At 42.3% G+C, this 25987-nt stretch overlaps 1 protein-coding gene across 2 annotated transcripts in view; it reads right to left on the reverse strand.

The window, feature by feature from the left end:
- Positions 1 to 2533: 2533 nt before the first annotated feature.
- The window catches only part of LOC134539994 (leucine-rich repeat-containing protein 59-like), a 45970-nt gene continuing 22516 nt past the window's right edge, over positions 2534 to 25987 (reverse strand). For both annotated transcript variants that reach the window (XM_063382409.1, XM_063382417.1), the window contains exons 5-7: positions 20233 to 20455; positions 19606 to 19812; positions 2534 to 3630 (exon numbers count right to left, since the gene is read on the reverse strand). In XM_063382409.1, the coding sequence (XP_063238479.1) occupies positions 3311 to 3630; positions 19606 to 19812; positions 20233 to 20455 (750 nt within the window). In that variant the 3' untranslated portion in view covers positions 2534 to 3310. The remainder of the gene's footprint in view (positions 3631 to 19605; positions 19813 to 20232; positions 20456 to 25987) is intronic.

Below are 25987 nucleotides of genomic sequence, written 5' to 3' on the forward strand. Positions count from 1 at the left end.
CTATTCGCTGTTGTTTTGGTTTTTGGTTCATAGTTTAGATTTTCACCAATGTTATATTCTATAACTAAACATTTTTAGATGTAATTGAATTTTATTATTGTTTTTTTACCATCTAGGGATTTTATTGAAATCTGGGGGAAAAAATGTGTGGTTTCTAGGGATTTCATGAGAGTACAGGTTGGCAACACTGCCCGCGTGTACTCTTGGAACGAGTACCTGTAGAATCGAGTCCGCTGCCATCGCTATCCGAGTCACTCGAGTACTATAAAGAATCGAGTCTTCCACCAAGTCTACTTGACTCGTCGCATCACTAGTTGTTAGTATAGAGCTGTCCGGGTTATAAGCATTATTGTTTTGTGAGTATAATGCACAATGCCGCCGAAAAGTGACATCTGGTTACATTTTCAAGTAAAAACCAATGATAAGGCAAAAGCAATTTGCAATTATTGCTGTAAAGAAATATTGCATGGTGAAAATCTTCTAGGACATTCAATACATCAAATTTGTGGAATCACTTATCCTTGCATTATCAAAAAGAAGTTGGTGGTTCTGACAAATGTGATTCTCTCTCCATACCTTCAACAAGTTTTTGCCAGTTCACTGAAGATTGCTTTATCTGGCCTTGAAAAATAAATTAATTTTTTAAGACCTTGAATTTAGGGAGATATTTGAAGGCCATTATAATTTTATTATTAGCTTTCATTTAATGTGAATTTACAATATTTTACAATTAATAAAAATAATATACATTCACATAAGTATGTTTTATTAATATTTAACATTTTTCATTGTCTCTAACAATCCATACTCCAGAACCACAATTTTATAGAATCAGTGTTAGAAATGAGATAGGCCTATTATCGGAATATCGGGTATCGGATATCGGATCGGTAAATTTGGAAATATCGGAATCGGTATCGGTATCTGGTTTTTGGATATCGGGCCATCACTACTTTGGATATTACAAACACATCTTGAGTTTACGACCTGTTACACCATTTTGTATTAATGTTATGTATATCATATCTTATAGGGTAACCTTATATGATGAATGTCCCATTTCAGTATTAACAAATGTAAGAAGTTAACAAATATATTATTTAATGTTGTTCACATTATACAAATGGATTTTCTGCACGACTTTATTTATTTACTTTATCTTTCTTTTTTTTTAATTGTGTCTTTTGACATTTGAGGCAGTCAGGTGGGTGACTCATGCCCCACCTGGTTCAACGTAATAATTATATAAAATAACGATTTTAAACTCAATTTATCTTCTTTGTCAGGTACTTATATACTGAACTTAACAAGTAAATATTCCTGATTTGATAAATGTAATGACATCTCTATTTTCTTTTATTGACTAACCAAAGTCTTAATTTTTCAAGATAGTTTTGTTTTTCCATTTATCTGAATCCGTGGTATACAACTTTAAAAGTTGAAAGTTACTTTACTACTAATAACTTTCTTATAACTTGGAGATGTGTTACCTACAATAGCAAGGCTAATTTATTTTTTATGTTCCAAAATTGTGTATGAAAATATACTTTATGTAATATAAATGCGTTGAATAACACCCAACTATAAATATGTCACACCATTTATCTTTAGCCTATATTTCTCCCATCGCACTTTGTATGTATGACAAATACAACACCGCGTAATGGAAGATACGTGGTTACGTACTTTATTATCAGTCGGCTGGCTGACTTGCCCGCCCGGGCATGACCTTCAACTCACGTCGCTAACTGAAATTTACAGACGTGCTATTCAAGACTGGGGCAGTAAAATTCACATAGCGCTTAATGAATCCGCACAATCTGAAGACGTGTTAAGTAAGGTATAGGTGTATAGAGAAAGGCAATTAAATGTGTTTTCATTTTATAACTTAAACATATTACATAAATGATTGTATTGATTTGTCATAAATATTTATTGAATCTACATTTGTAGGAAATGTAATTTATTTCAGATGTGTTGGATACACATCACGGAAAATTATGAATCACCAGTTGACCAGTTGCCAGAGCAAAAATAAAGTTGGACATTTGACTGTAGTGTCACAGTCGCTAGTGGCACAGTATGTCAGAGTTTTGTCACGTGTGAAGTGGGCTAATACAGTTTTAAAATTGGGAGTAACAAAAGCACGACCAGGACCATTCCATTTTGGCAGAACTTTTAAGATATAATCTGTAAGGTGTACCCCATTTTCAGAGTTCAAAAATTCACAACAAAATGTCCATTAAAATTTAGTAAATTAGGTAAGACCATTTTTGAGATTATCTAATTCTATAGATGAAACACTAATTTTCAATATAAAAAATGCAATTTAATTTACAATAATTTATAACATTTTTTAGTATTTTTATAAACAATTGAGATGTCTACTCAGTTCATATTTAAAACATTTCAAATCACACAAAAATATCACATGAAGATGATTCCAGCTAAAAGGAAAAACAATGCACCCATTCAGAACCATATGTGATTGTGTAATCTCATTAATTCACATACATTAATTAACAACACAAACTAGCATAAACACACAAACTTTATTTGCTCTTTTGGCAGATACTAGCAGCCTTAGCAATCCATGTGAAGACATAACCCTTGAATGGTCACTGCATTCATCTCTTCGAATGAAGAAAACATAGGTAAACAAACAAATCTTTTTCTCAGAATTATTTGATATTTCTTTTAAAGAAATGATGAAAGTTTTTAATGATATCTGTAAGACGATACACAAAAAATTTCAATGAAATATACACAGGAAAATTTTGAGGAAATAACGGTAAAGCATCAACATTTAATTACACTTAAAAATAGAGAATATAATACTAAACATTAAATATTAACAAAACTTATAATTTATTTTGGTCTCTATTCAAAATAACTGTGTACCTACTTTAAAGTTAGTAGTACTCTGTAATGAGGTAAATGCAGAAGTCTTATTAAACATGAATCATGGCAAGCAAAATTACTTCAACAACAACTAGTGTTGTGTTGTGTTGTGTTGTGTTGTGAAGTAAATATCATAAAATGAGTGTCACAAATTTAAGAGCATCAAACTGTGGAAAGTAATGAGATGTGGTAAGCAAAAACTTCCCTGATTTTAGTTATTCCCTGCATAACAATATATTTGTTTGCTCCAAAAAAATTGTCGCCAAACAATAAAAACGCCCTCCCTAACATGTCACAGTGATTCCGATGCCTGCATGTATTTAGATACATCTCAAAATTTAGCATGACCTCTCCGAGCCCGACAGCAGCACCCCGGCACAGAGAGTCTTGAAGCAGGGGCGCAGCGCCATCACACTGCGCCTAGCAGCTTGTTTCTGAGCGTGTCTAGGAAGTGCGAGACACCATGCTGGGCGGCCAGCCAGCCGGCAAGAGCGCGCTTCCACAACACCTGCCACAATTCCAGCACGTTGCTGACGGCCCAGCGAGTAGTATCGTGGTCGCGCAACCAGACGGCAGTGATGTGCACCCAGTTCACCGCATCCCACAGCCGCACCTCCAACACTCCCGCCACCTCCTTGAACTGGCGGGGGTCCGCGAGCCACAGAGCGCCCAGGGTCATTGCCCCCAGGAACAATGCCAGCAGGGTCAGCTTGCAGCATGCCCACAACACTGCAACACACACATGCTCGCTCAGGATGCTTGCTGTCCACACGGCACATGCACAGGGCGGAAGGTGAAATGACCTCAGAGATCACAGTGGTCTTCAAACCACTGGGTAACCACTTGGTGCTGGGACTGAACTACGTGAACTTCACTACGCAAGCATGACACATCAAGGAACATGGTCACTGATGCTCCTTTACCAAGAATACCCAATTCCAACACCCTAGTGTTCTGCTGTCACCATCTTATGTCTCATCTTATGTGTCTGTACAGATCCAACCCTTGTGGCTAGTCAGGGATGTATTTGTGTTAGTGAGGTGGGATGATATGCAAGTTGCTCACTGGTGCTTCTAGCATGGGAACTACTCTAAGTGCAATGCTGTGGACTGGCACATAATCTTCTCGTTATGCATAGGGCAACTATGATATTTGAGGCATAAACATGAAATTATATGGCGAAGAAATAAAGATAAGGTGTAATGCAAGTCCCTTAAGTGCTTTCAAGAATCTTCACCACTTGTTTCATGCCTATAAATGACTTAGAATATGTGTTTTATCTAGAGATGGGATTTTCAAATCTTGGATTCGTCGAATATACCGAATCCTATGGATTCGAGGATTCGTGGGTTTTTAAGAGTTTTACCGTATATACTCATGTACAGCGCGCCCTTTTTTCCCTCAAGTAAAGGAGAAAAAATCAAGGATGAGCACTATACATGGGGAAAAAAGGTGAGAGGGGGAGGCGGGGAGGCGTTAACTGCCGGGTGGGTGATGGGTGACGTTTAAAGGGAAAGATTGCAGGAGAGTGCGTTTCTCAATGCTCACTCTTCCATCACTCTCTTCATTTTCTCTCTCTATCTCGTTCTCCATTCCCTTTTAGTATGGCCCTCCCCCTCCGCTGTAAATCACTCTGCTCACACACACACATGCACGCACACACACACACACACACGCACGCACGCACACACACACACGCACACACACGCACACACACACACACGCACACACACACACACGCACGCACACACACACACACGCACGCACACACACACACATCATGGCCTATTGTTTATTTTTAGACCTCCCCCTCTACAGAAAGTCAGCGCAGCAGCTAGTAATAGTGCCGGGTTGAGGGGGGGGGGGGGGGAGAGAGAGAGAGAGAGAGAGAGAGAGAGAGAGAGAGAGAGAGAGAGAGAGAGAGAGAGAATGTTGTCATCAGTCCCCCGCCCACTTCCTTCGCTTCCTCGTCCCAGCAGCTACCTGTGAGTCATCTGCTTAGCAACGTAGCGTGACGGGAGTGGTGGTGTTTATTCCTGTCAACTGTCAAGGTTACTTGATGGTCATAGTCCTGTTCCTGCCTGCCTCCCTCCCTCCCTCCCGCCCACGTACCAGTTGTGACGATACAGCGCTTCATTATCTTCCGTCTACACAGCAGAGTTTAGCTTGCTCGTGTCGTTTCAGATGGTACAGTATGCCACAAAAGTTTCACTTTTAGGTGGAAGAGTATTATTTTAATTTAAGTATTTTCCTGACATAACCACACATCAATGTAAATAATCATTTGTTTCGTAAGAAATTACTTAACAGGTACCACAAAATGTTAGTAAAATTAATTTATGGGGAAAAAAAATTATAAATTTTTTTCTTTGGCATTTGTTGCAAAAATTGTGGTGCACGCTATACACGACGGCGCGCTATACACAAGTAAATACGGTAGTAATTGAAAATTGTATACCTAAACTATATTATTAAGGTAACGGAAATAGCACAAACATAAGATAAACTACGCTGCATTTTGTCAATTAGCATAACTACTCGATCATTTCCAACCTTCAATAATATAACATTGCAGAAAAAAAGTAACCTTTTTTAAATGGTGCCTGTTATACAAACGTATTTTATTTAAAACATAGGAAGGATTAATTTAACAGAGTATTAGACAGATGCAAACGTGTGTGGTTTTTGAGGTTATTTGTCTCTATTTTATATCAGGTGTATACACAATGCACATATTTTATAATTTTATATATACATACACATGTGATTTTTATTAATACATAGGCCTATGTAATTTTTTAAAATAAATGTGTGATTTTTTTTAATAACATGTGGTGAAGTTTAGTGTGGGACTGGGATTCGAGATTCAATGAGAAACACTGAGGATTCGAACAAGGATTCGTATTCGACCAAAATGTGGATTCGTCCCATCCCTAGTTTTATCCATTTTAACTCTTCTAAAAATACAGTTTAAAAACTTCATCTGGAAACAAAACTACTTCTCCGCCCTCAACAAATCCTTAAATGCTTTTCATGAACAGATCCCATTCTGATATCTTGAGCACTTTTCAAATTGTGTTGTTTTTCCAGAAGTTCTGCACAAGTATGTGTCCTTAAGTAGGCAAGGCCCTTAATTTGGGAAGTGCTACTCCCATCTTGGATTGTATACTCACTGCAAAACTGCAGTAATGAAAAAGTCAGCAAGAATTATACAATGTGTTCAGTTATGAATATTCCAGCATAGTTTAAAGAAACAAGGAATAAAATTAAGAAATAAAAAAGCTCCAGATTTGTACACCCAAAAGAATTTAAGTTTACAATCTGAAAAACAATAATATTAAACTTATAAAAAAAATGTTTTTTTTTTTTGCATGTCCAAATCAGACAGCTGGACAGGGATTTAAACCAAGGCCCAGAGTAATATAATGCTTGGCCACCTCTCTTGTATTAAAAGGTTATTAGAAAAATAGTTTTTCAAGAAATGCTCTGATGTCAAGGAGCCCTTATACAAATTTGTGCTACACAAGAATGGATGGTAGATGGGCGCCATTTTGTGGAAGGGCACGTGAACCTGATGACTCTCTCTCTGCAGGGTAGTGATGTCTAGAGCTGTGCAGATACGAATGGGCAGAAGCCAATTTTGCAGATATTTCATTGAATCGGCCTCTCTGCAGATTCACAATACACTTGTTATTTTCGGCCGATATTATTGAAAAATAAAAGTGTAATAACCGTAAAATTCACCAGTACCATTTTCACTTTTCATACTACTACATACTTTGAACTCACATCATTTCTTAGCTACTATCAAACTTAAACAACCTATGTTTTCTTAACGTTCTTAAATATAATACATTGTAAATAAATATATCACCAGCACAGTAAAGTTAGATAACAACAAAAATTTGCTTTATTTAGAGCATGGCTACCACTACAATCAATGGGAAATATCAACTGTTTGAACTGCAAAGAAACATTCATAATAACGTGATGGAGACATTGTTTAGTTATAATTAACTTACGTTAAGATTTTTAAAATATATAAAAAGATAACTAGTGGTGCACCGATGTGGATACCGATTAATCGTAATCGGCGATTATCTTAATGATTACTTTGCCAATTATCTACGTCCCGGCTTAATTAAGTAGGTTTTTACCGTGTAATATTTTGTTACACATTTTAGGACGAAATACGGTAATATTTGTATATATTACAAAATTCATCTAACTCCGTCAGATCTTGATTACAGATATTTCGTTAAGTTTAATAAATCTCATTGCCTCAAACAATAAAAAATACATTTTTCCTGCACGTTTATTTACGTTTCGTCTTTTGTTCTGTCTTTTGTTTCGTGGCCTTGTACCGGGAAGCATAAGATGCACATGAAGTTCTGCCATTCCCGATTACACCCGAACAATTCACCTTCGGCCAACCTCGGGTTTATATTTATATTTCTCTGTTCATTTTAATGTATCTATACTAACCTAACTAACCGTCCATAGTGTTTTAAAGTGTTTTAATGTAGCTAACCTAACCGACCACGTTTAATATTTGAATTAATTTTTCCCGCGCAAAAATAAAACAAATCCCGAAGTTGGCCGAAGGAGAATTGTTCGCGTGTAATAGGGTATGGCAGAACTTTATGTGCATCTAAGGTCTCCCCCTTGTACATTACCTATAGCCAGAGATGTAAAATGATGGCACAAGATCAAAATACCACAAGCAGTTGCAGTGGATTCTATGACAATCAATCTATTAGAGTCGTAGTAGCTGTTCAAAATCGCGGTCCCGATACCTTCTAGAGTTGAACACTGCGTTTTACCAACTCGTTATGGGCGTCTTTGGTAACATTATCCGTTGTTGTGTTATTTGTATGTGACGTGAAAAGTGAAAAAGTATTTATAATTTTATATATCAGTCAACATAAATAAAATCACATGTGCTAGAATTGGTTTTGTGTAATTTTTATATAATTATAGTGAGATGGCGAGTAGGGAGAATAAAAGTGAAGTGTGGAAACATTTTTCTATAAACTCAAGTGAACAAAATAAAGCAACATCAACATGTTTACATTGTTAAACGGTAATTTCTCGTGGTGGTGGTGGTAGTGGACTGACCAATCAGCAGGGATACACTACTATTAACCTATGGAACCACATCAAGCAAATGCATCCTGATAAATTAGTGGAAAAGTGTGCTAATGTAACCACAGATGATTGTGATACAGATGGGGTTCCAAGAAAAGTAATGAAATTGGCTCAAACAAAAATAACAGACATCATGGAAAAGCAAATACTGTATGATGTGAATGACCCAAGAGCATTAGAACTGACACAGTTTATAGCTGAAATGATTTGTGAAGATATGCAACCTTATGTGATAGTCGATAATAATGCTAGTTTTCCGCAAGAAAAACATACCCATTGTAAATTACAATTATTAGACTGTAGTTCAAGTTGTTTACAACAACAAATATAAATAGAAGTTAATTTAATTTACACTTTGCAATGACTTAATAGTGTATTTTATATATTTTTATACTGTTATTATAACTGTATTCTCAATTTTACCTAATCTTGTTATTAAATTCACATAGGAATAAAAATTTTTGTGTGCATTATTACACTTAAAAAAATTTGTTCATTAGAATTGGTAACTGAATCGGTATCTGCCGATTATTGCTCTCATAATCGGTAATCAATTTGGTAATCGGTAAAGTCATATCGGTGCACCACTAATAATAACCAAATAATATAGGACTTCACATAACGTAAATTACTTTTACTGTTTCCCGTGCAAAGCGACCATATGAAATGCATTTCCGCATAAATGTTTGGTACCATGAATTTTTCCCGCCGCGTGCGTTAAGATGGTATTTGAATTCCAGTTCTTGAATTTTAAACATGTACAAATTCTTGCAATTGCACTTTTAAAATTAATTTTTTAAACTTTGTATTTTATGAATCAAAATATTTCATATAGTGGAACCCCAGAATTAAACTTTTCAAGGGGAAAACTGAAAATGGTGTTATTCGGGGGAAAGTGTAATTGAGAATAAAGTAAAATTTTACTAAAAAATTCATGAAGATATGTATAATTCTTCAAGTCAACACTTGCTGTAATAAAGTTTTACAACAATAACTATAGGTATTATTTTTGTTAGCAATTAACTTTAGTAGTTAATGGCAATCTCAAAACTTAAGTAAAAATATGTTATAGGCCTAACATTTAACAACTTTATATTTTGAATTTGAACATTTTAAATTTTCAACATACCCTTCTCAGCTGTTAGACGTACGTACCGTAGCCATGGCATCATTATGTAATACAAAGGTATAGTGTAAACACACCATCTATTACTGTATACTGTAGTAGTACATTAAAAAACTAAAAAAGAAACATCAATCACTGCCTCCTTAAAAAGTCATATACAGTAAAACCCTGTTAACAAGTTTTTCAAGGGACTGGATTAAGCCTGTGCGAATATCAGTTTTTTAGTTCGAATCGAATTCAAATATGAATATCAAATTATTCTCGAAACGAATATTGAGTTCAAATAATTGGAATGAGAATTGAAATCCCATAAAGCATGTTACATCACATCACATTACAATATGATAACAGGTACATATTTACTGATACAATGTATGTAGAATCAAAAAACTGACAGTACTTAAAATTTTAAGGTTCTCCAATTTTATAATTAAGTAGAATCCCGCCGATGCGACCCCCCTCTGATGCGTCCATTCTGTTTATACGACCGTTTTTTGAGAAACAGTGAAAAATTTAAGCAGAGAAAGTTGAAAATTTGAGTAAAATCGGCTGAAAAACAAGTCTATTACACTTTGTTGGGCGCTATGTGTTCACGTTTATCTTGGCGGGAGCTGTACTGTAAGCGGGCAGGCATACAAAAGACCGCTAAAAATAGATACCACCCCTCTAGACTGTCCACGCGGCAGTGTCTAGCCGAGCTCGGCGCGTCCACTATCGCACGAAAAGACGTTCAGCTGTCATGTTATCTTACCTGCCCGCACGAAAAGCCGCTATTGCGACCATTCCGTTTATAAGTCCGTTTTTCCGGAAACCGTGAGGGGTCGCATCAGCGGGATTCTACTGTAGTTCGTATTAAAAAAAGTCTTGTCACATCACTACATAATAGCTAATTTAAATTTTTGTGGAGAAACACAAGCTGCTCTACATTTTCGGGGAGTAGACTCTCTCTTCTACACGTCACAATGTTGCCAGCTGTTGAGAAAAGTCTCTCACTGCACACTTATGTGGCAGATATAGGCAAGTACTTTCTTGCTACCACAGCTATGTTTCGGGACAGGATAATTGCCTGAGCTGTCACTACGCGAGGAATTTGGGAAGGGTGGAAAGGGTTTGAAGGGGTGGGGGGGTGGGGGATGCTGCCTGCATCTGGTCGTTTACTGTGTATTATCCTATTGAAAAACATTGACGTAGCATGTTAGGCTTTTGGAGTCTTTGCTGTGAGTATGCGGCCAGATGTTTTCCACATGGTCTGTACAATTTTCTTTCTCTTTGCCGTCACGTTTGGAACAAAATTACAGTGCCGACAAACCATGTTTCACCCTCTAATCTGAAAACTGTCACCTATAACACCCCGGTTGTGTGGATTTTACAGACACGTATTTATCTTTATCAGTGTGCTGACAGTTTAAATCTATTTTAAACGACCTGACGACATTCTTCTACATAAAAGACGTTAGTTATCGCTCCGAATTACTGTGTTCAAACGGGCTTTACGTGGCCAGATGTAGTAGAATAACTCCACATACATAACTCTAGAACATTACAAAAATCCCGCGGAACTTTTGCCCCCGCCCAACGAGAGAAACCTCCGTGATCCCGAAATGTTTCCCGGTTTCAGTGATCCCACTCAGCCTTTTTCGTAAATGACTGAATATTTGTTTTTTCGAAGTGTTAGTATTCGAAATTGAATTGAATACGAATAATAAACTATTTGTTTTGTTATTCGAAAATTCGAATATTCGCACAGGCCTAGACTGGATGCTTAAAACTTCTTAAAAGGGAAAAGTAATTTCCAATGCAAAAATCGATTTTACTCAAATGACATGTACTGTATTCACACAAAAATACACTTACTATCATTGGCATGCTGGAATAACGGAATAACTAATGACATATTTTTTTATCAGTAAATTGAATTATTAAAACTGTATTTAATTTAATAAGCACATTAAAATTAGTATTATCAAAACACTAGCAAATAAAGCAATCACTAACATTTATTGTTTTAAAAAATATACGCAAATAATTCAAGGAAAGTAATAGCTGGCGGTATATGGTTTACTTTGTTTTCGTCACATGACTTGAATTGGAAAATTGGTGTACTGATGGAACAGCCTCTAGTCCCTGAGAATGCAAGCAGGTGATTGGTCGTGCGGCGTGCGGCACAGGTTTCGAAGATCGTTGGCGTTTTTCATTCGTCAGTTAAGCCACGAATGGGGAAAATGTTCTGCAGGTGGAACAGCCTCTCAGTCCAAACAAACGCAGGCATATGATTCGTCGAAATACACACAAGTAACAGCATGTGGCGTGCGGCGCAGGTTTCAACGATCGTGCGCATTTCTCATTCGTCACTCGAAACTGCGCAGATAGAACAGCATGTGGCGTGCGGCGCAGGTTTTTCGACGGTCTTGTTCTGTTCAAATTAACTACCGTATTGGCCCGAATATAAGGCGACCTGCAGTTTCAAATGTAAAAACAATTTTGGTAGAAATTAATGTGAAAATTCATTAGACATACGTTTTGTGTTGATAAATCCTTTTTGCATTTATGTATACCGCTTTTAACTTTCCGTTTCACTTAAGCTACGTATTACTATTTAGTAGTGTGTTAAATTTAACAAAGCAAACAAAGAATGCAGCTTGCCGGAACAAAAGAAGTGGCTAGCTGCCATGGTGAAGCATACGGCCATGAATAACTTCGGTGACGTGACCGCGAATATTTGTCCATTTTACTCTCTGACAGAGTCTCTGTCCTATGAATTTTAAAGAATAATCTATGATAATTATGTTGTTTGAAAGGTTTTTACATAAATAAAGAGTGGATTACTGTGAAATTATTAAAATAGCTTTTGAAGCAACGTACCAAATTCCTGTAAATATGGCGTCTTCGTGCGTGTTCGGCAATGTTCGTTTTACAACAAAGAAATATTGTGGAAAGACAGTTGGCAGCTGTGAATTTCCAAACATTACATCCGAAATGTTCAAAACATTTTCTGTTTGTAAACGTAAACAATCGTTCTGAAAATAGCTGTGATATTTTAGTACAAATACAGTACACTCCCTATTTAACGCGGTTGTCGGGGGACATAACTTTTACCCGCGTTGTTGCATAACCGCGATGTTTCGATGTGACCAAGGTCAAAAGGCATAAAACACCGCCTGTGTTCTAATAGGTCGGCAAGCACGCACAGTATAGACGGCCCGCCTTTGTGCGGACTTTGCATCCGCAGTTTTCACTAAACACGGGTGAAAAAATAAAAATAATAAATTTTAAAGATAAATATTAAATGTTGAATTGTTTTTATTTTTCCGCGTGCCGCGCACAGTTTGTCGCACGGCCTACGAGCGCGCCACACGCCGCCATACACACGTGCGGCACACAAGCTGCTGCTGCCAGTCTCGTGTTGTTAGCCACAGTATCTGCTTCGTCAGTGTCCGTAACAAAGTAAGTGCAGTGTGTGCGGTTACACACGAGTCTGTGGTCAAAGTCTTCTAAAAAGAAAGGCCGTAGTGATACTTCAAACCGAATATGAATCGCAAAGTACCGAGTTTGATTGACAAAATAAAAATTCTAGATTTACTTACAGATAGCTTGTCTTTTGTAGAAGCAGGCCGCAGATACAGGGAAAAAACGATTCTAGCATTCGTACAATAAAAAATAAAGAATCGTCTATCGTGTCAAGTGGTTAAACTTTATTATCCATGCTTACAGTAAATTATAAATGGTCACATGTGGGAAACAAAAATTGCGCCAATTTAATTTTAGCGCAATCAGTGACGCCGTATTAAAAACCGTGTTAAACTTTGTCTTTACTTATTTCACCAAACGCTGTGTCGAGTTGCTGAGTGTGTGTGGCTCGGATCGGCAAGTGTTATATTCCCCAGCCTCTGTTTAAAGGTCGGGAGACCGCTACACATAAACATTTCCGGGACTTGTTTACTACCTCACGTCAAAAGTGGTACAGTATGGTTCACGTAAATATTGGACCACTGGGAATTCCTGGGCAAAGATTAAAAATACGCTAGCCGATTTACTTTACTATTTAATGTTAAAACATTATACCAAAGTAAAAAGATGAACTTGTATAATACAATGAATTACCCAATAATATTACGTCTGTAGGTTTAAGTTGTAACAAAACATTTATATACAGATGTCCAGTAAAGTACCAATTAAGATTCTGGAGTGGAATTTTAAACACCGGACTACCTGATTTTGCCTTGTACGCAGGGACGCTGCTCAGTCAAGTGACTCATGCTCTGCCTGTGTGCTGCGTGAACACATTCCCTCCCCCACTCCCCCTTGTGTTTCTGCCCGCTCTAATCTCTACCTCTCTCCATATTCTCGGCTCGCCTCTCCCTACCCAGCGCTTGCCGACAACCAAGCCTATCCAACATCAATCCCCAGCCGAGTCACGCTGGATGTCGCTGGACGGTGGGCTTTATCAGGTCCCCTGTCCGATGCTTCATTTGTGAGATAAAGCGACGTTAAGAACTAGTGTTTCAGAAAATATCACTGGGCTGGATTGGACCATAATTTGAAAACCCTACAAGATAGAGGAATAATGTACGGAGATATCTTGTTTAGAATTTTACTGCGGACATTTTCTACGCCTAGGCTTTTTCTGCCCGATGCTTAGTTTGTTAGTTACAACGCAAAATTATCCTAATCGGCTGTCAACCATTTATTCCATTATTATTATTCATTTCTGACTGGGGGACATGGTTTGACCCGCGATATACCCGATTCCGCGATCAATCGAGGCGCGATATACCGGGAGTTTACTGTATTTCTCTTAAAAATCTGAAATTAAATTACTGTAAATGTTAACACGCGATTGTACACAAAGTACAAATATGAATTGTGTAATTAAAGGTTGCTATTTTGAGATGCTTCAACATTCACATTTTTACTCAAGAACAAATATTTTAATTTTCATCTTTAAACAATTGTGAATTACTGCAATATTGGGTGGATTTATCGTTTTCCCCGTGTGAGGTAACAATGTTTTAGTTAATATAAAAAATCATGAACATTTTGTTTAACAATGTTTCTACTGTAGCTTTCAGCTTGGAACTAATGTTAGCGGTGCTGACGTCTTGGGTGCGAAAATAAGGTGACTTCCAATTTTCGCATCTCTCGTTTATGTTAAAATGGCCGCCTTATATTCGGACCAATACGGTATTCAACGTTTGGAAATATGTAAATTTTTAAAATTAACCTTAAAAATGGTCAAAAGCTTAAAGATAAACAATATTATTTTATTTTTTTCCCACAAACGCTGAACATTATATGCGGGAAGCATATATAAAGACAAACGTTATGAAAGGGAAATATTAACATAGGGATATATGGAAGTGATCAAGGGAATAATTTTTTGAACTTAATAAACGGGAAAACGTGTTACACGGGAACGTTTTAAGCGAGTTTTACTGTATATTTTACTTTGACATTTAGACTTGATCCTGACACCCTCAAGGTGAGTTTGCACTTTATTAAAGTGATGAAACACCTCATCACTTCCAGAGACACTGGCTAAATAGCTTCTCACAGTGTCCAAAGCTTGTAGTGCCTCACTGTGGCTGCATGCTGGTACTGGCTCGTCCTCGTCATCCTCTTCCTCCTCTTCCACGTCTTCTTTGTCCTGCAAATGCTGGTAAATAATGTCATCCAGTGTTTGCACTTCTTAAGTGACCACAGCAGCATCAACATTGACAAACTCCTCAATAGTGACACCGGGACTGAGTGTCTCCCATTCTGAAGGCTGTACTCGTACAGTGTTGGCTGCCTCTGGCTGGGTTGCAGCAACTTCACCTTCAGTTAAAAATCCAGCCTTCTTGAAGCAGTTTATGATCGTGTCAGACTTGACTTCTGACCATGCCCACGCTATATAATGCAGAGCAGTTAAAACACTGATTTGCATTGTGGATGGATCCTCTCCTGAATCCAGCATTGTACACGAGTTGCTTCCTGTACATCAACTTAAAATAATGTATTATTCCAAGGTCTAGGGGTTGAAGTTCACTTGTACAGTTTTCAGGGAAGAAAGCTATTTTTACATTACGTAGTGTAATTTATTTAGGGTGGGATAGGCAATTGTCAACTAGCAAAAGAATTTTGCGGTTTTGCACCCCCATCCTGGCATCTAATGCATGGAGCTGGGAACTGAAAAGGGCTTCAGGCATCCATGCCTTTTTGTTGGCAAAATATTTTGTTGGGAAGTTTTGATGCCTTTAAAACACCTAGGTTTTAAAGATTGCCCAACAACTATGGGAGTCAGCTTCTCTGTGGCATCAGAATTCACAAACAAAACAGTCAGCCTTAATTTGCACAATTTCTTCCCATGACACTTCTCTCCTTTGAAATTGAAAGTTCTGTTCTGGAGTACATTAAAAAACAACCCGGTCTCATTGGCATTAAATATGTCCTTAGGGTGATAACCCTTCAACACATCTGGCAAAGTGTTTTTCCAGTGTTCAACTGTTTCCAGATGAACACTTTTGCTTTCACCGCAAACAGTATGGTACATAACATTATATCTCTTTTTGAACCGATCAATCCAACCATTTGAGGGGGTAAACTCAATACCTAAGCGATCCGCAATCTGCGTTGCTTTCTCGCGAATCAACCTGCCGTCCACTGGAATGTTTGCTGCCTGTGTAGCATCAAACCACTCCTTAACTAAGCCTCCAGTTCTTGGTGTTTGGACAACTTCACAGTTTTGATTTTTTTTTGCCAATGGTCCACTTTGTTCTGCAGCATTTTCGATGGATGTTCGATTACGAACAATTGCGTTTAATGTAGACACTGGAATATCCAATGCCTTGGCTAAAACCACACGCGATCCAATGTGGTTTTCAAACTGCCTCAAAATATTACATTTTTGCTCAACTGTTAAAGCATTTCTTTCACGACCACTCGCCATTGCACGAATATTGCGAAAATTTAATCACAAACGTGAATAAATTATCTGTAGAACGTGTCAATAAAGAGCGAAAATTTACATCAAGGTAAACAAAAATAAACCCCAGAATCACTGGTACCAAACCAACACACGAAGTACCAAACCAACACACGAAGTACCAAACCAACACACGAACACAGCGGTACGCAGTAGTGTTGCCAACATTTGCCAAGGAGCGAGAAACTGTACATGTATGTGCTACGTGGACGTGTTCCTTTCACTACATGGGATGATCTGAAGAATGAAAAAAATTTTGTAACAATAAAAGCACCTGAATTGCCATTTGCGACGTAGTGCACAACATGCATGTACGTAATGGAATACTCTGTTCGAGGAATCGATAGAATCGAAATGGAATATGTATTCTTACTACAGTTGCGGTTGGCAACACGTAACAACAAGCGCTTTATTCGATGACAACAACGGTGTATATCACGGGAAGACATTTGATTTTACCGTGTGATTAGCGGGAATGTAATGTATTGTAAACATAGGACAAATAGCGGGACCAGCAAAAAATGGTTTAATTGACGGAAAAACGCTATTCGTGGGAACGTAATTGCTGGGTTCCACTGTAGTTACCTATTATTAAATAATTTTATTTTATATAATTAAATAATAAATAATTAAATTTTCCAGCCACCATCAGCAAATTCATGTTTCAAAAAGCAACTAACAATTCATCAACAAACAAATGCTCTAGCGATGTCGCCCATCTGCGACGAGACTCGAACTCTGCTCCCTTGTATTTGGATCAATCCTCCTGAACTGTCCCGCTCTTAGCGTCGGACACGCTTGTACAATTACAACACCGTGACTCTCAAGACATGCCACACGACTGGTACCAGCCATCAGGGACATGTGGTTGCAAAATGCAGAGAGAAACATTTCACAGTAACACAATTTACTACTTAGCTTTCATGTCTATCATACAGTCCTTTAAGAAACAGGGAAAAATCCTAGTGGCATGAATAGTTATACTAAGTCTGTAACCCTTGTGACTGACACTTCTCACACATACCGTATTCACCCGAAAATAAGACGATAGTTTTTTCCTTCTAGAGGATTCAAAAAATTTGGGGTCGCCTAACAACCGAGATCAAACTTTTTTTAAATATTGTTTTGTTGTATAACCTACCTATAATAACAAAGGCTGTTTATTTATTTATTTGTTTATTCACAGCCTCCAATATAACCCAAACAATGGGTTTGCCATACGCCAAATATTGCAGCACTTCATGTTTTTCATAACTTCCTCATTAAAAATGCCGTAACATTACTCCAGCTAAGCAACGAGCTTATATAAGCAGCTAAGTAAACAAACAATAGCCGTGCTCATAGATAACACAATACGGACGTGTATACGACACTTTCTCTGCTGCATGCCATAGCCATGTTCCAGGCTGCCAACATCGCAAAGCAAAAGATCAGTATTCCCGTCAATATGGAACATACTTAGTGTACTTTTATCTTTGAAGTGGCATATGTTAACGATACATATTTATCTATGTTGAACGGAAATTGCATTGTTGATTTGTGTCGAAGTCATGTTTACATTCGTTAATCGTTATGGCTGACCACGTGGAAAAACGAGGTTTAAGTGTTAAAGAAAATTGTAATAAAGGTGAAAGGCGTAGTTATGACAAAAATTTTAAAATGATGGCTGTGAAATATACAGAAGACACCAATAACTGTGCGGCAGCTAGAAAGTAAGGTGTTACCGAGGCAAATGTTCAGTGCTGGAGAAAACAAAAGCCTCGAATACAGAATGCATGCTCAACACGAAAATCTTTCCGTGGACCAAGACGTGGACACTTCCCTGAGATTGACAAACAAGTAACGGAATTCGTACGAGCACAGAGAAGAAATGGGATGCCAGTTTCTTCAATTTCTTTGCAACAAAAGGCACGCGAAATCGCAATAACTTTGAACATTGCTGGAAGAGATTTCAAAGCTAGTAGGGGCTGGTGCACAAGACTAATGAAGAGAAGTTGACAGCCTATCAAAGACATGTTATTAAATTACGAAAATCGCACAACTATCTCATGGGGCAAATCGGGAATGCAGATGAAACCCCTGTTTATTTTGATATGCCATCAAATTACACAATTGATGATCGTGAGGCAAAATCCATCACAATTAAAAGTTCTTGAAACAAAAAATTAAAGAGTGACTGTTATGCTGACAGTGTTGGCAGATGGCAGGAAACTGCCACCATTTTTAATTTTGAAGAGAAAAACAATGCCTAAAGAGCAATTGCCTAAGGGTATTGTAGTGAGGTGTCAACCAAAAGGGTGGATGACCAACGATTTGATGTTGAATTGGTTAGGAATAATTTGGGACAGAAGACCTGGTGCTTTGTTGAAGTAGAGAGGCATGCTTGTACTTGATGCCTTTAAAGGACATCTGACATCAGACGTGAAAAAAAAAATACAAGACTTGAACACAGATCTGGTAGTTATTCCTGGTGGAATGACTTCTCAACTACAGGTACTAGATGTTGTGGTTAACAAACTTTTTAAGGACAATTTGAAACAGCTATACCGTCAATGGCTGGCAGCAGGTAACCATGAAAAAACACCCACGGGTAAAATTAAGAAGCCAATTGTTGCACAACTGTGCAATTGGATCATGACAGCATGGAACAGGATCAGGCCTGAAGTTATTGTAAATGGCTTCAAGAAATGTTGCCTAACCAATGCTATGGATGGCACAGAAGATGAGTTCTTGTGAAATGATGCAGAGAATTTGGACAGTGAAACCGATGAGAATGAAGACAGTGAAAGTGATGATCATCATAGTGACAGTGGAGAAGAGGAAAATGTGTAATGTAACTGTAACTGGAAAAAAAAAAGCAGTTGAAAAGACCTAATTCAGTGTTTTAAATGTGTAATGTTATTTGTAGAAGACAATTTCAGAAATATATGTAGATATTGCTTATATCAATGTTTTCTTGTGAATCCAGGCAATGGCACCAAAAGAAAAAAGCTAAGATTGTGAGTTTATAATTTTTTCTGAAACATGTTTTCATAATTGGGGGGTCGTCTTATTTTCGGGTGAATACGGTAGTTTTTAACACCCCTAACAGAGTAAAAATAATTAAACAGCTCACTGGCCAAGACAGGCCGTGGAGATAACTAAGAAAACGATTTGAAAGTTTTCAATACGGAAACAAATTAATTAGTCAGTGATGGAACACAGAGGCTTCCAGGTGCACAAGCTGCCTGTCTCGCCGGGTGATTTAGAGTATTAATCCACACAAAATATTCATTGTACTTTAAATAATAACGTTTTTATAAGCATTCATTGCAATTTTTCTGATTATTTATATTTTGGTGTCAAAATTTCCGAATTTTTGAAGGTTCCTGAGAATGTATTCGTAAAATCGTTGCTTCGTTAAATTCAGGGTTCTAGTGTAGTAACCAAATCTATGAATTACTAATCATAATTAAAATAATATAAGTACCTGAAGTGGATTTCTTTTCTGGAATTTTAGTTTTTGTCTTGCCAGTGCGTGGCTCATTTGGTGTTGTTCGCTTGGTCTCAGACTCGCTTCTTGTAGTCAGCTTCACTCCGTTCTCTGCATGGGCCTGAGTGTGGTTTGCTGCCTTCGCCTTCTTTTTCTTCTTGGATTCTTCTTTCTTCTGATTTAAGGCTGCTTTCTCTGCCATTTCTATCGGTGGGGCAGAAATGGCAAACAGTCTGATAATACTATAAATATGTAACAAAACTTATGCATTTGTTCGGGAATGAAATTTTTTTTTACTTAGATAAGGATGTGAGAGAGTTAAATACATGCAATCATCATAATATGTCTTTTTCTTAATAGCTTGAGTATTTCATACAAAGAAGTAACCAAAATTTAAGTAAACTTAAAAACTTTACTGATTTATGTGACAGGAAATTTTCCTTTTCATTCCAAATTTTTGAACCATACTCTCTCTACATTTCCTCCCAAACAGTTCATTCATAGAAGAATCTGTTTAAAAAATAAAGACTAGTATTGGCTGGTTATTTGTTCCTGATGCCCACGCTCACAATGTGAACCAGTTAGTACCATCCACATACCACGTCCCCAAAGAAAATCCTTTACCTTGCTGCCTACGCTTCTGCGCGAGGCGGCGCTCGCGCTCCTCGTCAATCTGCTCCTGCATGGCACGCAGGAAGGGCACAACACTGCGCGCACACTTGACGCACTGCTGCGCGTCCAGGCAGGGCCCTGCGACCTCCGCCACGGCAGGCACCAGCGGGTTGTTCTTCAGGTCCAGCCAGCGCAGACTCTGCAGGCGGCCCATGCTGAGCGGTAGGTGCGTCAGCTGCACGCCCACACGACACTCTCGACACACTGGCATCAACACCCGTGGAGCACAGTCACAACAGCTATTTCCTGCACCCTCCAATAAGCCTCGCAGCCTTCATATTTAAATCTCAGAAGCTGTTAGCTTAAGGGGGAATGATGGAATTGTAAGATGCCATATTGGTTTCAACAGTTTTTATATCATATATTTTTTCTTTAATAATTAAAATTTGTTTCATTAAAGCACACATTACACATTAAGAGACATTATTTGCAGAATTTAATATTAAATATTGTAGCGGCCGTGGTCGCTGCTGCCTGCAGCGATGACCGGAGCCCTCCGGCTTCACGGGTTCCCTGCGGGCGAGCGGACAGCTGGCAGGATGCGCCCCCCCCCCCCCCCAGGAGTACCGTTAGGCCGGCAGGCCACCCCCGCCCTGGGGGGTCTGGCACGCAGCGAGGAAGACCCGAGAGGCGGGCCAGTCCGGCTCGGAACACAGCCACGCGCACAGGGTTGGTCATAGCAGTTTGTACGCGTTCTAGCGCTGCCGCCAATAAAGGACACCTCCAACTATACTGTGTTTCATTGAAATGCGATCCTACTCGTCCCGATCACAGTCCGTAGCCACAAGGCTACAGTGGTGACCCCGACGTGATCTCCAGGCGGGTTCGGGTCGCGTTTCGCGCGGAGGCGCCTGAGCGACGGCGCACACGCGCTACGCGCCCGCGACCGCGAGTAGTACGACCGCGCCGCCTTGCGCGTTCGCGCCAACACACGCAGCGCGAGACCTCCCACACGTGAGTAGTGCGACTCGGGCGGTTCGGGACCACCGCGGAAACCTAGTGCGACCGCGGAGCTACCGCGCCACCTCGCGCGACCGCGTAGCTACCGCGCCACCTCGCGCGTTCGCCCAAACATACGCGGCGCGAGACCTCCCACACGTGAGTAGTGCGACTTGGGCGGTTCGGGACCACCGCGGAAACCATGCCAAACCCAGACACAGTACCTCCTAATGTGGCGGTGGATCGGGTGGCGGTTCGCATTCCGCCGTTCTGGCCCGCAGATCCCGAGATGTGGTTCGCGCAAGTCGAAAACCAGTTCGCGATTGCAGGAATAACCGCAGACAATACGAAATTTCATTACGTGGCGGGCAACCTGGACTCCCATTATGCTACCGAGGTGCGCGACATCCTCATGCAACCGCCAGCCACGGGCAAATATGAGAACCTGAGAACGGAGCTGGTCAAGAGGCTAAGTGCTTCGCAAGCGAGGAAAACCAAGCAGCTGCTGGAGACAGAAGAGATGGGCGATCGGCGTCCATCCCAGTTCCTCCGACACCTCCGCGGCCTGGCGGGGACAGCTATCCCAGATGACCTCCTGCGATCCTTATGGCTGGGTCGGCTCCCATCGCCTACCCAAGCGATTCTGGCCACGCAGACTAACGCATCATTGGATGCGTTGGCCGACCTGGCCGATGCCATTGCAGATACCAACCCCCAGCCGCAGGCGGCTGCAGTGTCCTCCCTGGAGGCGATGGTGGACAAGATGGCGGCCCTGATGTCCGCGAAGATCGGGGAAATGGCCGCGATATTGCGGCAAGAGATCGCAGCAGTTGCCACCAGCAGTGCGCAGCGCAGGAGTCGCTCGGACAGCTCGCCGCCCGCGGGATACCGCTCCCGCTCCCGCAGTAAGGGCCCGCCAGGAGCCTGCTGGTACCATCGCAGTTTCGGGGACGCAGCCCACAGGTGCACCGCGCCCTGTACGTACCAGACGGGAAACGACAAGGGGACGCGTTGATGGCGGCCGGCAACCCTTCCCTGCCTACCGGCCGCCGCCTGTTCATCACAGAGCGGGTTACCAAGGTACTGTACCTCATTGATACCGGCTCCGATATCTGTGTCTACCCGCGTACCCTCATGCCAGGCAGGCGCCCTCAGTCCGACTACTCCCTGGTGGCCGCCAACGGCTCGCAGATCGCAACCTACGGCTTTGTCACACTCACCCTCAACTTAGGACTTCGAAGGGACTTGGTCTGGCGGTTTGTGGTGGCCGAAGTAACTAAGCCCATCCTTGGGGCAGATTTTCTCTACCACTTTGGCTTGCTAGTTGATATCCGGAATCGACACCTAGTGGACAGCACTACTTCTCTCACCTCGGTTTGTACCATTACCAGAAGTCAAGTCTGTAGTGTCAAAACGCCTGCACCCCCTCCGCCGTACCCCGAGCTACTACACAAGTTCGCCAGCCTCACACGGCCTGCAGGTTTCCCCCAGCCAGTGCAGCACTCCACCGTGCACCATATCAACACCACGCCAGGACAGCCAGTGCACAGCAGACCGCGCCGCTTGGCTCCAGACCGGTTGCACGTGGCCAGGGGGGAATTCGAGGCTATGATCAAGCAGGGCACAGCCCGACCATCTGACAGCCCTTGGTCTTCTCCCCTCCACATGGTGCCCAAGAGAGGAGAAGAGTGGCGACCTTGTGGGGACTACAGACTGCTGAACGCCCGCACCATCCCGGACAGGTACCCCATCCCGCACATTCAGGACTTCTCGCACTCATTACATGGCAAGACCATCTTCTCCACCATCGATTTAGTCCGAGCGTACAGTCAGATCCCAGTCGCCACGGTGGACATCCCCAAAACTGCCATAACCACTCCATTCGGATTGTTTGAATTCCCGTTCATGTCTTTTGGCCTCCGCAATGCTGCACAAACATTCCAGCGGTTCATGAATGAGGTCCTCCGAGGCCTCGACTTTTGTGTGTCGTACCTGGATGACATTTTGGTGGCTTCCCAGGACGAGACTGAGCATTTGCAGCATCTGACTGAGCTCTTTGACCGCCTCACGAACTATGGGCTTCTCATCAACCCTAGCAAGTGCGTCTTTGGCAAGTCCTGCGTCACATTTTTGGGACACACCATCACAGCCAACGGCTCCCAACCTCTGCAAGAGAAAGTCCGTGCTATCCTGGACTTCCCCAAGCCTACCACAGCAAAGCAGCTGCGCCAGTTCACTGGCATGGTGAACTTCTATCGACGGTTCATTCCCAGGGCTGCGGCAGCACAGGCCCCCCTGCATGAGCTCTTACGAGGGGCAGCCAAAGGCAAAGATACCATCGTCTGGACGGCCGCAAGCAGCACGGCGTTCGAAGATTGTAAGGCCAGGCTCGCCTCGGCGACCCTGCTGGCCCACCCTATCCCCGACGCCCCCCTGGCTCTCGTGACAGACGCTTCGGACTTTGCAGTAGGAGCGGTACTCCAGCAACAGGTACGCAACCACTGGCAACCCTTGGCGTTCTTCTCTGCGAAGATGAATCCAGCACAGCAGAAGTATGGAGCCTATGACAAGGAGCTCCTCGCCATCTACCTAGCTGTTCGGCAATTTCGCCATATGGTCGAGGGCAGGGATTTTGCCATCCTTACGGACCATAAGCCTCTAGTATTCGCCTTCGCCCAAAACTCTGACAAGTGCTCTCCACGCCGAGCCAGGCACCTCGACTTCATTGGACAATTCACGACAGACATTCGCCATATTCCCGGCTCGGCCAATACCGTGGCGGACCCCTTGTCCCGGGTGGAATCGGTCACAGCTCCGGTCGACTATCATGCTCTGGCACAGGCTCAAGCAGCGGATGAGGAGTTGCGGCAGTTCCTGCAGTGCGACTCCAGCCTGCGGCTGACGAAGGTCAAGATCCCAGACTCGCCACTGGAAGTCTACTGCGATGTGTCCACACCGACAGCTCGGCCTTTCCTGACCCCACAATTCCGCCGAGGGGCATTTGACATGGTGCACCGGCTGGCGCACCCAGGCATCAAGGCCACAGGGAAGTTGATCTCACAACGGTTCGTCTGGCCATCCATGCAAGCAGATTGTCGACTGTGGGCCCGATCTTGCATACCGTCCCAGCGGTCGAAGATCGCACGGCACACCTCCTCGCCGGTAGGATCTTTCATACCTCCTTCCTCCAGGTTCGACCATGTCCATCTAGACCTGGTCGGCCCTCTCCCATGTTCCCGAGGCTTTCGCTACTGCCTCACCATGGTTGACCGCTTCTCCCGCTGGCCAGAGGCCGTGCCTGTCGAGAACATCGAGGCAGCTACAGTCGCCAGAGCCTTCTACACCACATGGGTGGCACGTTTTGGCACCCCCCTGAGAGCTACCACCGATCAAGGCCGACAATTTACATCCTCCCTGTTCGCGGCCCTCGCCGCCTTGGTGGGCATGACTCACCTCCAGACCACCGCCTACCACCCGGCCTCCAACGGGATGGTGGAGAGGTTGCACCGTTCGCTCAAGGCAGCCATCCGCTGCCATGCTACCGAGCACTGGGTAGATGTCCTACCTACTGTCTTGCTCGGCATTCGAGCCGCCTGGCGGGACGACCTTCGTGCCTCCGCTGCGGAGTTGGTCTACGGCCAGCCCCTGCGCCTACCGGGGGAATTTCTCGGAGAACATCCGGACGCCCCTCGGTTCGATGCCCCCGGCCTGGTGACGGACCTCCGCCTGCACTTCCGAGACCTGCGGCCAGTTAACGGCTCGCGGCATGGTGGGACAAGGCCGTTTGTCTCCAGGGACCTCCCGACGGCCACTGAAGTTTTCGTCCGCTGCGAGGGGCAAAAGGGGTCCCTACACGCGCCCTACGAGGGCCCCTTCCCAGTACTCGGCAGAACTCCGAAAACTGCAACTCTCCTGATGCATGGCCGGCGCACCACGGTCTCCATAGATCGACTCAAGCCTGCCTATATCTTGGCCGACCAGGAGCCACCAGCCACAGTCGCCCCCCCTCCTGTGGGGGAAACACCTCCCCAGCAACATCAGGGGCCCACCACGACTGCCCCTGCGCCTCCAGTGACGCGGGCCGGGCGTCGTGTACGCTTCCCCGACCGCCTGCAGGGCGGTTTTTCGTGATGTGGCACATCACTGGCACGGGGGTGCTGTAGCGGCCGTGGTCGCTGCTGCCTGCAGCGATGACCGGAGCCCTCCGGCTTCACGGGTTCCCTGCGGGCGAGCGGACAGCTGGCAGGATGCGCGCCCCCCCCCAGGAGTACCGTTAGGCCGGCAGGCCACCCCCGCCCTGGGGGGTCTGGCACGCAGCGAGGAAGACCCGAGAGGCGGGCCAGTCCGGCTCGGAACACAGCCACGCGCACAGGGTTGGTCATAGCAGTTTGTACGCGTTCTAGCGCTGCCGCCAATAAAGGACACCTCCAACTATACTGTGTTTCATTGAAATGCGATCCTACTCGTCCCGATCACAGTCCGTAGCCACAAGGCTACAAATATTAAGTTATTATTGTAAGATGTTATGTTGGCAACATGTTAACCAACATCCGGGCGGCCATGTTGTGTGGCAGGAACAATGAAAACGTGTAAGCTTGTACAGACGTGCAATTAAAGACTCAAGATGATAAAACTGCAGTGAACTTCTTATTTATAACATGGTGTCAGGCGCGGGGTTATTTGTGTTCGTGTTGCGAATGTAGAAAGTTCGTTTGGCTCGCCATCAAGACCAAAATGGACAAGTTTGCGAAACCACCTGACCACCTTT

Source organism: Bacillus rossius, chromosome 1 (assembly GCF_032445375.1).
Source record: "Bacillus rossius redtenbacheri isolate Brsri chromosome 1, Brsri_v3, whole genome shotgun sequence".
Classification (NCBI taxonomy): Eukaryota; Metazoa; Arthropoda; class Insecta; order Phasmatodea; family Bacillidae; genus Bacillus; species Bacillus rossius.